Below are 13,183 nucleotides of genomic sequence, written 5' to 3'. Positions count from 1 at the left end.
ACCAGTGAGTAGTTGCCTTGTCAATGGCCTCATTAAAACCTTTCAGATCCGTTTACCATCCTTCGTTATGTACAAAAGTTAATTGGAAACTGTGAAGCTGTTTTCTTATTGGTAAGAATAAATATAATGTTGCCATATATCATTTTGAATGAATGAATGAATGAATGAATGAATAATTTTTATTTCCAGTAACCAGGACTCATTGTGTTAGTAATACTTAGAAACTATGTTAGTAGGGACACAAAATAGTTCGTTTTTAAGGGGGCCATTCCTGCACCATTCCCCCCGAAATGGCACATGAATGATTGACATATTCAGTCTAGCCTGTCAGCTATCATATTTAGTACCTATTTTCCTAATCATTTCCTATGATTTTGGGTCGGCGTGATATGTATTTTCTCTCCATGTCACTATTCACTCTTAACTCCTTCATATTCTTCCTCACATAGTCCTTTCATATATTTAATTGTCTCTCTCTTCTCCTGTGAATATGGTGCAGTGTTGTCGGTTTTTAAATTGATTTTAAAATTGTGTACATGGTATATTGAAACCTCGAGATTTTATCTTAATTAAAAACGGATATCTGCGGTTCGAATTAATTAGCTTTGAAAATATATTTCGGAGTAATGTTATGTTAGAACTCTGTTCTTACTCCTGACTAAAAAACGAAATTTAGACCTCTGAAGAAATACATATAGATAAATGAATTGTACCAATGTAGAAATTGTACAGACGAATTAGTAATATAAATTGATAGCTTAATGTAATAGATGTAATATTGTGCATATGAACAATTTGTATTATACTCACGAATTATGTGGTTATACTAAAAAGCGTTTTAATCAAAACGATAAATCGATAAGTTAACCTCGAAAACTAGTCATAATATCAATAAGACTACATATATCGATAGTTGAATCGGTATCCAAGTTAAATAGTTTTGTTACTATCAATCGTTTCACTTTCCTACTACTAATGCAATACTATACTAATGCAAGCTCTGTTATAGTGTATCGATACAGCTATTGATAGTATCGACTATGAGAGACTAGTTTATGGGCCACAATAGTATCGATACATCGATACACATAATATCGATGTTTTTTACTACTACTTACCTTTCTGCCAACATTGAATAGTACAATTTGTTAAAATCAATCGTCAAATTTGTTTTAAAATTACCTTAAAATACTTTTTAGTATAACAGATAAATTGTGTAAGTATATTGTGCATTTAAAAGTTTTATAATTATACAGGTTACTATATAATATATGTTTAAACCTTTTTCATACATACTTTCACACCAAATTTCAGCATCTTTTGGGTTGATGTCTTCTCACCTAATTGCATCACAATTGGTTCAGTCGTGGAAACGTAAAGACAGGTATTCGCATCTATGCTTTGTTATAAATTATAAAGGCATTCAAGGATTTTATATAGTTGTATTTAAAACGAGTACAAACTGGATGGACCTTATTGCGTTGGTAATAGCGGCGGTTTTGCAAGGAGTCAGTAGGTTGTTGTGCTGTCGACTATTACCTGAAGACTAAAGGTTGTCGCTATGTTTATTACCCTACTGTATAATTATAAAGCAAACCATTTGTATCATATTTGTACAAATAAATCCGATTCAATATTTTTGTTATTATTTACATGTTTTTATTATGCCTCTCGCTATGAAGCGGTGGTGGTGTAATGGTTAAGACGCCCGCCTGTGGATCGAAAGGTCCCAGGTTCGAATCCTACCCGTGCCACATGAGTTTGTATACCAACCTGTCTCATGTATAGTAGTTTTCATCGTCCACCACTAGCTTCCGGTGAAGGAAAACATCGTGAGGAAACCAGCACACTGGTTGATTATTATTAACTTGTGTGTAAAATGGAGAAGGCAATGGCAAACCACTACATTAATAATGCCAAGAAAGTTGTGTGTGTTTCATTCCAAGTAATGACCAAGACCTTCAGCCATGAGGAATACGACTATGAAGAAGATTATGCTCTATACTGGCGAGGAAGCGAAGTATTATTGATAATGCAAGTGAATGGTGCACACGGTACGACTGGTCCCGCCATTTTGTTCGTGGTCCCACTAGGCCACTGCCTAGTGGGACTACGAACAAAATGGCGGGACCCATTTTGTCCCACTGTTACGGTCCCACGAATCTTAAACACTAGGGTTCGTGGTCCCACTGCCTACTGGGACTACCACGACCACGAGTCAAAAATCGACGGGAAGATAAACCGCTGTTTTCTCTCGTGGTCCCATCATATGATCCCTACGTCCACTAAAAGATGTGCCAGTTGCTCCACCCGCGCATTTGTAAAATTATGTCAAATAAGGACATATACTCTTATGAGTTATTTGTGGTTATCCACAGCATAACAGCTTATGCATAATTTTTAAGCTAATATGTTTAGGCATAAAATTCGTGAATATTTGATTTTCCCATTTCCACGGTAAAAAAATTTCAAGGCCAGCTCGGTGGGCCAGCTTCTTTAGTAAAAAAAGAAAACAGCTAAAAAAAACCTTTCAATTTTTTTATTAAAACACAACTTCAACCTCCACACGTCTAAAACTTGAGGATTTACAAAGACTTCAACGTGATTTCAAACGCGATTTGTGATTCAGGTCACAGCATCTGATTTTCAAAATACTCGCCAACTGAAAATAAAAAAATATTATATGGCGTAGTTCGTATGAGAACTGTTATTTGCCTCAATGTAAAACCAGCAATGTACGTTGGAATTACAAAATTTAGCGCACTGTTTGCCGATAGTGTATAGGTATTATATAAAAAAGATGACCGTGTGCTCAATTTCTGAGTTTTATAACGGCAGTTTATTCGATAGCGCTATTCCAACCAATGGCGTGATACGAATAGCGCTATCGAATAAAAAATACAGAAACCAGTCATTAGTCTATATAAAAAACAATAACGGCTCATCATACTTCTTAATGCAGGGCCCAATCTCAATAAGTTCTGCTTCGGTCGGGTACTCGCACTTGGCGTCGTGGAAGCCGAGCAGCTCGGCGAGCAAGTTTATGTCCTTGTACGACGGCTTCGCGCGAAGGAGCTGGAAACATTGGTTGAAAATAGACGGAAGATTTCAAGTTAACTTTTGAATATTGAAATGAACGCAAGCTTTATTTACAACTAGTTTTAGCCAAACTTCGTCCGTATAAACCGATATAAAAAATTATTCCAGCATTAGAAAGGTACATTATCCAAGATTGCTATAGGCTATATTTTATCTCGAAATTCACACGGGAGCGAAGACGCGGGCAACATCTAGTTAGCATATTACAAATTTCATCAAAATTGGTCCAACGGTTTAGCCGCGAAAGCGTGACAGACAGGCAGACATTAATAATACTAGTATAGATAATAACTAACATTACAAGTATAAATGCGAAAGTTTGTGTGTATGATTGTTAATTTCATATCCAGTCGTGTATGTGTTTAGTATTTATGACGCTTATGGCACGCTTGCACAATAAAAACAACCTTACATCAACATGAATAGAGTTCATACCTCAGTGGCGACCATCTTTCTGTCATCGATTGGATGGGTCATGTTCCAGAAGGTGAAGCCGACTACAGTCTCGTCTCGCAAGTAGAACAGTAGACCGCGCTTGTACCGGCGCTCGTACGTCTTACTCCTGTGACAAAATATGAAAACAGAGATGAAAAATTTAAGACGCGGCCAGGCCAGGTAAAACCGTAATAATTAAACCAAACCTTGCTCATGCATCGCACTATCTGTTGGTGGAAACCGCATGAATATCCGTGCAGTAGAGTTTGAGTATTCGCCATCAGATGAGACGCAGAAGTTTTATAATATGTAAGGATATAGACTAACGGCCCGGCCTGGTTTCGCTTGAGCATAACCATAATAAATTATACTTACACCTCTAAGTATTTACTTGTTTCTATAAAAACACATACACAGGGATAGACAGATGAGACAGATGACGTTAAAGAACATTTGTTGTCTCTTTCCTTAAACACATTCTTGACAAAAGAGTGTCAAAGACAAGTGTTATGTAACATTTTGTAACATGTTTAGGAGCATGCCATATAGGTGACATTTTATATATCGGCATTTTACTGTCTAAGTACATGATTCTGAACAACCTTTAGTATGGCAGCGACAAAAAATATACTAACTATACATAATAATACCTAAGTTGTGGAAAATGTATGGATCAGCTGATGTTTTTTCGCGATTTCAATGTTGCTTTCACACGAAACGTTGTTCATTACCATCGACTGAGCATGTAGATAATGCCAATGTATAAGAAATCACCCTGTATAGCGGGAGTCGACTAGTTTTAAACTCTGTAGTGACATACTGTTTGTAGCACTGTCTGTCGCCGTCGCCGGCGTTGGGCGGGGGCGCTTCGTCGTCTTCTTCACACGGCTTGAACAGCGCTACGGTGGGCATGCACGCGCCCACTTCGCCTACCACCTGGAAATGTCAGTAGTTTGCAGCCTTTGAGATATTTACTACATACAATTTAACGTGAAAAAGCGCCTGTGAAGGTAAATTTCTGAATAAATGATTTGATTTTGAGTCAAACCAACAACCTGACCTTCAGGTCAAGACAGACAAAGAGATTTTAAGAAATTATTTTTTCCTACATTTGAGATTATTAGGAATAAGTTTCCCAAAAACAAAACGCCTCTTAATTTTATTAAGTCGAAAGTTTGTGAGTACATATTTTCGTTATTTCTTGACGCTCAAACGGATGGGCCATTTTTTATGAAAATTGGTAATGAGGTAGCTAATACTTTGGATTAACCGACAGTACTTTTTACCCCGAAAATACGCGATACCAGTCAATGGCGCTTTATAAAGTAGATGGCGCTACTGTTCATAAAAACGTAAGTATTAAAAAAAAAACTACGCGGGTAATTAAAAAAAAAAGTAAATAAGTGATTGTACCTCCACGTTTAACGCCTCGCCCAGTTCGAGAAAGTAATGAGGCTCCATGTTGGCCGGGGTCCAGTAACCAGTCATGTTGGCGCCGGCAATGTAACCCTGCTCCTCCGCGTTGTCGTAATGTTCCATGCGTATGCGTGTGTCCTTCCATTGGGAGTACAGGCTTGCCACGTCTCCAGCCTGGGAATATATAAAATAATCTCAAGAGTTTCCCATACACATGAAAGGTTGTTAGATAACAATCTCGCAGGACGAGAACGCTGACATAAACAATGTAGACAAGACAATTTCATGAGTATAAAGGTCTCTATACTTCCTTAATTTAATCTTTCCTTACCAAATCTCATACTAGACATTGTCAGCCTAAATGATTTTAAACGGGGCCCTCGCATAGTATATACCTAATGTACTAGAGATCTGTCCCGGCTTCGCTCGGGTAAAACCATAATAAGAACGTTGCCTATGTCTCTCCAAAAGGTTTCGTATATCTCTAGGCCATATTTCATTAAAATCGGCCCAGTAGTTTTTGACTTTATCCATTACAAAAAAAAACAAAAATATTTTTTTATAATACTTATTAGTATTGATTATCATAACTCAATACAAACAATACTACTTAATAAAAACTATCACAAAACAAGGTAAAAATCATTCGTCCGTAAATGTTTGTACCCAGAGCAGATGAGAGAGAAGGCAGAAGTTTTCTGGCGGAATAACAGTGTGTGTTTACTTGTTGATTTGTCCTTCTTTTACGTCAACATGGATCATTGGATTGATATGATTTTTGGTGTGAGATGGAGAGTTATATAGGCTACTAGTTCCCTACAATTTGTAGTGTAATGCTTACAACATAGAGATGTGTCCTGGCTTCCATTTCAGTGTTGACAATAAAGCCCCCGTTGATCGCGTCTGTCTCCAAGAACGACCTTCCCGCCATTTCCACCCTGGGTTCAGCACCTATCGCCAGCAGCACCTAGATACCACAGAAATAGTACTAAGTTGAGACAGGCGCGTTCAAAATTCAATTACAGGAACCGAGTGAAAAGTCGGTCGGCTGAAGCATTCTTTTATGTTAAGCAAGAACTGATCATGGAGCTCCCACGATTGGGAGCACCGTGATCCTAAGGGTATTCCTGAATGGTTTGCTGTACAGGTATTGCATTGAATACAACAAGATTTTATTAGCGACTAAGTATAAAATCTAGTGTCAAAAACTTTACAAAAATAGACTTACGTAATCAGTAACTAAGGAGGTTCCGTTGGAAAGAGTAAGTTCCAGACGTTTGTCAGGCGTTATGAATGCGTCATATATTTGAGCTGAAACAATACATAACGATAGTTTAATTCCTACTGTGTGCTTTCGATGGCATTGTTCGCTACTTGATAGCGTTAGTTGTCATATCAGCGACTTACGAAATATGACACTAATAGACTCGACAAGTCTTTAGTAATCCTTCACTTCATAGACATGATTTCAGACAGATTATATACTGAACAAGACTGCGGTGAAGGAAAACATCGTGAGGAAACCTGCACTCTATAATTATGTAAAGAAAAACAATAATCGTAAGCCCTTCTGGCATCAATGGATAAACAGTGTTTAAATAAGTTACTTTCGGCATATCCTTTCAGTAGCGGTCCTTCCTAAATGCCAGTATTTCATAGCTTTTTGAGTAATACTATACTTAGTATAATTTAAAATTTGACGCGAAAAAGTCTCTGTGAAGGTATAATTTCTGAATAAATCCCAACAATAGTTACACCATATAAAGGAACTCACTCTGTGGCATCGTGGTGACCCCCTCACATTTAATCTTCTCAGCGGCCCACTCGCCCAGGTACTCCGGTATAAAGTTGGACAACACTCCTTTGCCCTTGTACATATGTACGAACTCTATGGGTGGCGTTTCTGGAGGACGCTCTACGACTGTATCTGGAAGTTGAATATATTTATTTATTAAACTTCATTGATCCATGTAAAAAACTTTGTAGCCCAAGTATATTGGAAATCCAATCAAAGAACATGGGTAAAAGACCCCAGACAGAAGTGAATAGAGTTTAGTCAACTGTCAACTCGAGCCGACTTGCGTTCTGCACAAGATAAATGCATGTTTGTAGCGATGTACACGATGTAGACGTAGCGAGAGAAACAAAGAAAAATCATCTTTCTGAGCATATCTTTCATGCTTAAACTACCATTGTGCGACAGTAAACCTGTGAGCCGCATGTCAGTTTACCTGTTTGGCATAAATATAATGTGATCAAATAAATATTTGTCAATTGTGCAAACATACTCATCCTTCCTAGATGCCAAGCCAGTTCGCAGCCCAAAACCCCTCCGCCTACGATGGTTACATGCTTGGCCTCCTTGACGCGGCGGTAAGCCAACTCCAGATCTCTGATGGTTCGGAACAACTGCACCTTATCTCGAACTTCTTTGGGCGCCGAACAGAACATCTCCAAATTCTTGGGCTTTGAACCTGAATGTAAAATTATTAGATGCTGATTTAATCTTTTATGAAGGACAAGATCTAAAAGACTGTGACGAGACCTGGGCTGCCATGAAACATAAAATACGTCTTTAACACATTCTCTTTTTTGACACGATGCGTACGTTCCACATGCTGGCGCTTTTTCCCATATTGCTACGTATTTGTATGTTTCGTAGTAGCACTCCTGCTGTCTTATATGCTTCGTAATGTTGACCAAGGTGAAAGAAGATTGAATGTGGTGTAAAATGAGAGTATTAAGATGGCTATGTGGAGTGACTAGGATGGATAGGATAAGGAATGAATATGTGAAGGCGGGAGTCTGAAAGTAGCACCAAAATATTGGAAAACAATAGGCTTCGACGACGAACGGGAGGAAGGAGAACAATGTTGTAAAAAGGGTACAGCTTACCATCATCTTAACGCGATCCACTTTTCGACCTAAACTGAACTACATCGCAAATTCGTACCACCGACTTAATTTTGAATATGAATGCGATTCATTTTAGGCCTAAATTGAACTGTGTTGCATTAGAATCGTTCTGTAAAAATTGATGGTAGGCCTGCAGGATCAAATAGGAAATAAAGAAGTGGAGGACGATCGATAAGACTGCGTTATGGCTAAGAGGAATATAACAGATCAGATATCATCAGATATGAAGTGGAGGAGGTTGACAAGACGTATTGGCCTCACAAGTAGGCGTATAAATGTAGGCGGATGATAATGAATATAATATGTTTATTATTTAGAATCTAACTGGCCAATCCAAACCAGTCGATAGAAAAGGATGCGTGTATTTAATACAAAAGAAAAGCTAATCCTGTTTCTCAATGTTTTATATACGTGCGTCCCTTTCTGACGGTTGGTCAGGTCTGATCGTGTAAAACAAACCTGTAGCAAGCAAAGCCCTCTCATAGTATATCGGCTGTTCGCCGCACATGGTCCGGACATAGACAACGTGGTCGTCCGCGTCCACCCGCGACACGGTCCAACCGGACGCGATCGACACCGCTGGTCCGGTCTTCTTGCGGTAAAATTTTACAGGGTCCATGAAGTTCCTACACTCTGAATAGTACATGCTAAAAAAGACAATATATATAGGTTATATATACCTGGGAGGGGTTAACATCAACTCTTACTTATCTTACTTACAATTTCGAAAAAGAAAATGGTTTTAGAGCCTTTAGCCTTTATATATATCAGTAAGCGGTGAAATATCACCCTTTGTGAATAAAGTATCTGACAGATAAACTTCTAGATAAATTCGTCTGGTCTATTCAACGCTTGTGAAAGATATATTTGTAACGCTATCTGTTCGATAAATTACATATAGACTATCAGATAGTTCATCAGCAAGTGGAACAGGCCCTTAGACTTATCAAATGCATTGTTATCGGTATTTAGTAGCAAAGGAAGACTCACGTTTTCCTCTTGAAATTCTCAACATAATTTAGGGTCTTCAGGTCAGGTGGATCCGCGTTCCACCACATGTTTTTGGACATCGGCGGCCTGGAGTACGGCAATATATCTTCTTTCGTTATGAAGAACACCTGGGACAAGTAAATATTGAGGTATCTTCATATCTATTTCATCAACATCTTCATATTCGGGGTCAGTGTAAAAAATAAAATAAATAAATATATTAGGATAAATCACACAGATTGAGCTAGCCCCAAAGTAAGTTCGAGACTTGTGTTATGGGATACAACTCAACGATACTATATTTTATAACAAACACGTATATAGATAAACATCCAAGACCCAAGCCAATCAGAAAAAGATCATTTTCCATCTTGACCCGAACGGGGATCGTACCCGGGACCTCTCGGTTCAGAGGCAAGCACAAGGTCGTCAAAAAATTTAACCTTTTTTAGCTTTGAAGTTTCTGTTGAAATTTTACAACATTTAACCGGCCGTCTACCTAACATCAAACATCATTGGGAATCTATTGTATTGTAACTGCCACTGCTATGTGTTCCTTAAGTCGCTCCGTAGACATCCACGTGAGGATATAAGTGGTACTATTTTAGAAGAAGAAGAAGAAGGCCGATGACCAGATGGATGCAGTATGGCAGGGCATGGTCCGGTTAGGCAGAAGACTGCCTTGTTGTACCGACCCTAAATAATGGATAAGCGTAGGCGGATGATAATTAAACAAAATGTAATAATATATGTACTTTTCTGATCAGGTTACCTTAGCAGTCTTGTCATGTTCCTGTATAGCCCTGTATGCGGCCCATCCCGCTGCACCGGTGCCGATGATGAGGTACTGGACACACGCTGGCAAGTCCTTGTCATGGTACGGTCGCTTAATGACCCTACGAGGCCGCCCTGCATAACATACTGGGTTTTAAAACACAAGAAACTTCACAGCATTAGACACATCATGTAAAAACTACGTTTGTTCGACGAGTTTTCAACTCAAAAGCACCTCGCCCGCGATCCATATTGAGTGTTTACTATTGGAACGGATATTAAACAAAGATTTATTTTGTATGAAAGTAAAATTTAACGAATCATCAAATCTCAGAAACTAATAGAACAAAGATCTTCTTTTCACTCTGTCAATGCTATTGCAATGTTTCAAATCTTCCCTGAAAACTATTCCACCAGTTTTACAGCCACATCGATACTTATATGCTATCTTACTACACTACTCGTACATACAACACTATGTAAAATCAACTATGACAAACTTACAGATTGGTTTGGAATCGCTTTTCTTGTCGTATTCTTCTTTCCAGCGGTACAGTCTGTACAGCTAGGAATTATAACAAGTAAGAAGACTATTAAACTTCCAATCAAGGAACCTACCTATTTTTGCACAAATAGTTAATAAGTGGACTTAATGCCATACGGTATTCTCTGCTTCTGTTCGATACCAATTTTTTCAGTGAAAGGGTTCTTTTGTTTTATAAGTATTGCCCACAGCTTCGTGATCGCATCATTAACGTTGTTATACAACATTTCGACAAAATCCCTCCAGCGGTTTAGCCGGGGAGCGTGACAGAGTTTCAAATGAATAGTATGGATATTAGTAGGATTTGAAAGCAGAAACTTACCAGTCCCATGATAGTGAAGAATGATCCCATTGCCCATACATAGATCCAAGGAAAGGGCTTGGGGGGTGGTAGGGGACAAGGGGGTGGGTCAGGCGGCGGTAATACAGAACAGGGTCCTTTTGTTTTTGTGCAATCGAGCATGGGCTGCGTGGATAAAGGAAAAGATAGAGAGACGAAATTAAGAGATGATTTCTGTACACTCTTGGACAAAATAAATCTTTACAGAATGTTTCGATGTTGATCAATTGCTTCTAGATGGACGTTCATAAAGAAAAAGAATAGGATATGTAACACATTTATTTCAGCATCATGCGACGACTAATACATAAACTCGGGTAACGCGAACGTATAATTTACAGTTTTTTGCATCCAAAATCAGAACCCTCAACGCGTTTCTTCAGTTGTTGGATCTAGTTCTGGATTTTCTTCTTTCTCCGCCTCCTCCAGCAAGGTCATTCGGTCCAACGGTTTCCATGGTTCATGAAAGGCATACTTATATTTAGTGTGTCCATGATACCCGAGCTTCGGTAAAGTCTCTTTTACGAGTTCCTGCAATTTCTTTTCGGGCTTATTCCAGTAATCAGGGTGGATTATTGTAGAATTCTGGAACAAATCTTGACAGGCCCCAAAGGACAATTGTGTGTACATTCCCATGGAGCTATCTCCTGCATCTTCGTAGGGTTGCGCCTGTCGAAAAGATCAAATATTGATTCGGTTGTTGCATGTGGTTTTAGTGCGTTGGACGAATTCTCCCTTCTTGAAATTCTTCCTGTTAAATTCTTACCGGTCGTACGTACGTATGTAATTTATATCAGAATTGTGTGGCACCATGTGTTCTTGGGGGCTCTTTGAGTCACCTTTTCCTCTTAAGAGCCTCTTAAGCATACCCAGAAATCCTTCTTCTTCCTCCTTCTTGTCTTCTTCTCCGTAGCCTTGTTGATTTTGTGGATATCCCTGTCCACTTGGGTATTCCTGGCCGCTGCTTGGATCGTTCGCGAACACCACTCCAGTCCACTGATGAAGAAAGCACATGCTGGATTTCATTAGATTCTATTCTCACCCAATTGGGGGTTATGTAGGGTCTGTCCACCCCGAAGGGGTAATGAGGGCTCTGATTTCGTCAAACGCACTAAGGTTTAGGTTCTATGTCGCAAGATAAAGAAACAAATGAATTTACGAGATTTTGGTCATGTCTGGGCCATGTGCTATTCTGAAAATTAGATTAACAAAATGGTACTTCCAAAAAGGATAATTCTTTTTCAATGTTCAGGTTTAAAATATAAATATTTCAAGAGAGAACCTTCCAAACATGACCAAATAGCATAAAACTGAATCTGAAACCTACAAACACGTAGTACGTTACTAACATCCACAAGCTGTCTCTTTTTCCATATGGTGCATAGTGTAAAAAAAGAGTAAAAACGTGCTGCGTGTTTAATGTCTCAAGGTAGCCCACTCTGATTCTAACTCATCTCAAAAACTTTCTACGCATACAATAAACTATTAACTGTCCACAAAGACTAAGTGATTTAAGCAAACACGCCTTCCATTTTTTTAGTACATTTCTGCGGACAAGAGCGGCACAAAATTTGAAGACGTCTTTGCTTAGAATATTAAATATTTGGGCATAGGCGAGACTAAGTAAGATTTTAATCTGCCCTTAATCACTAAATAAAAGATGATAATCATATAGTTTTACCTTGGCATTACTCGGCGGCTGAGGGGGAACCTGTATATCTGGCACCTTTATTTTATAAGGATCGTAGTTGGTCGGTTGTGGGTAGCTGGGACATTCTGGGCGCCATGGCGTCGGCTCAGGATCAATCTTATCAGGCTTGGGCCATTCTGTCAGTTTCTTCCCCTTGATCTGGTCAATTTCCTTGCAGCAATCCGTGTTAGATTCTTTGCCTTTGGCATAAGCCCTTCGACCTGGAATTACATTAATTTATTCCAAACATGCATCTAAAGCGTCAATGTATCAGATGATTTCAGAGGACACAAAAAAACTGACGCTGTCGCAAAACAATATAGTGTAGTTAAAATAAAGCCTGTGTTAATGAAGACTGCATGATATTAAATAGTGAAGTTTGTTTTTTCCTCTAACTAATCAAAGTCTTGTAGCAAATGAGTTGAAAATATATATTTTACAACATCTAATAATTTTTTGCTTGCTGATTCTGTTCTGTTGTGTTGCTGCACTATCAAGTCAATGTTTTAGCTATCATAAAATGCATTGATATCGGAATTGAATGCCAAACAACCAGATAGGATAAGAGGTTAGCTTCCAAGATTTGACCCACTAGCTTAGTAGCTAAATAAAGCTTCAATGCGTAATTCAAAAGGTCTTACCGATGTTATTTACAATTTTTCCCAAACTCAAGTTACTGTTGTTGAGGGCAAGCACACCAGTATTATTTTTAATGGCACTGCAGCATCTAAGTGGCGATGCGTACATTTTTTTAAACAGGATCGGGCAAATATTTAACACAAAGAATTTATATTTTGTATTGATTATTGTTTGTTACATAGTTTTTGGTAATGTTGATGTGATTTTCATTTCCGTAGACGAAACAAAAGTTGACATCGTTTGGAATATAGAATTTGAGTTTTCTTTTTAAAGGGCGAAAGAGATTCAATAGAAAGAGTTTGAAGTAAATAACGAGTGAGATCTAAAGTCTTTTGTTAAT

At 38.4% G+C, this 13,183-nt stretch overlaps 1 protein-coding gene across 1 annotated transcript; it reads right to left on the bottom strand.

Annotated features, from left to right (window-relative positions):
• Positions 1 to 2,522: 2,522 nt before the first annotated feature.
• LOC128678785 (apoptosis-inducing factor 1, mitochondrial-like) lies at positions 2,523 to 13,105 on the bottom strand. Its single transcript, XM_053760586.1, has 16 exons — positions 12,846 to 13,105; positions 12,196 to 12,425; positions 10,497 to 10,640; positions 10,135 to 10,195; positions 9,629 to 9,765; positions 8,857 to 8,984; positions 8,326 to 8,513; positions 7,239 to 7,424; positions 6,725 to 6,877; positions 6,179 to 6,261; positions 5,792 to 5,917; positions 4,948 to 5,124; positions 4,355 to 4,470; positions 3,535 to 3,661; positions 2,951 to 3,075; positions 2,523 to 2,662 (listed from the first exon to the last, which is right to left on the bottom strand). The coding sequence occupies exons 1-16, from the start codon at positions 12,949 to 12,951 to the stop codon at positions 2,647 to 2,649; spliced, it is 2,103 nt and encodes a 700-aa protein (XP_053616561.1). The 5' UTR covers positions 12,952 to 13,105; the 3' UTR covers positions 2,523 to 2,646.
• Positions 13,106 to 13,183: the final 78 nt, after the last annotated feature.

Source organism: Plodia interpunctella, chromosome 20 (assembly GCF_027563975.2).
Source record: "Plodia interpunctella isolate USDA-ARS_2022_Savannah chromosome 20, ilPloInte3.2, whole genome shotgun sequence".
In the NCBI taxonomy this organism is placed as follows: Eukaryota; Metazoa; Arthropoda; class Insecta; order Lepidoptera; family Pyralidae; genus Plodia; species Plodia interpunctella.
This window is presented reverse-complemented; position numbering and strand designations above follow the sequence as displayed.

Bases quoted from the DNA above. Each gene is read 5' to 3' on its own strand.
- LOC128678785 (XM_053760586.1), bottom strand. From the start codon at position 12,951: ATGTACGCATCGCCACTTAGATGCTGCAGTGCCATTAAAAATAATACT. The intron at 6,878-7,238 runs GTATGTTTGCAC...TTCAACTTCCAG, and splicing joins TTGGCATCTAGGAAGGATGA to ATACAGTCGTAGAGCGTCCT. The intron at 3,662-4,354 runs GTATGTCACTAC...ATTTTGTCACAG, and splicing joins GACAGACAGTGCTACAAACA to GAGTAAGACGTACGAGCGCC.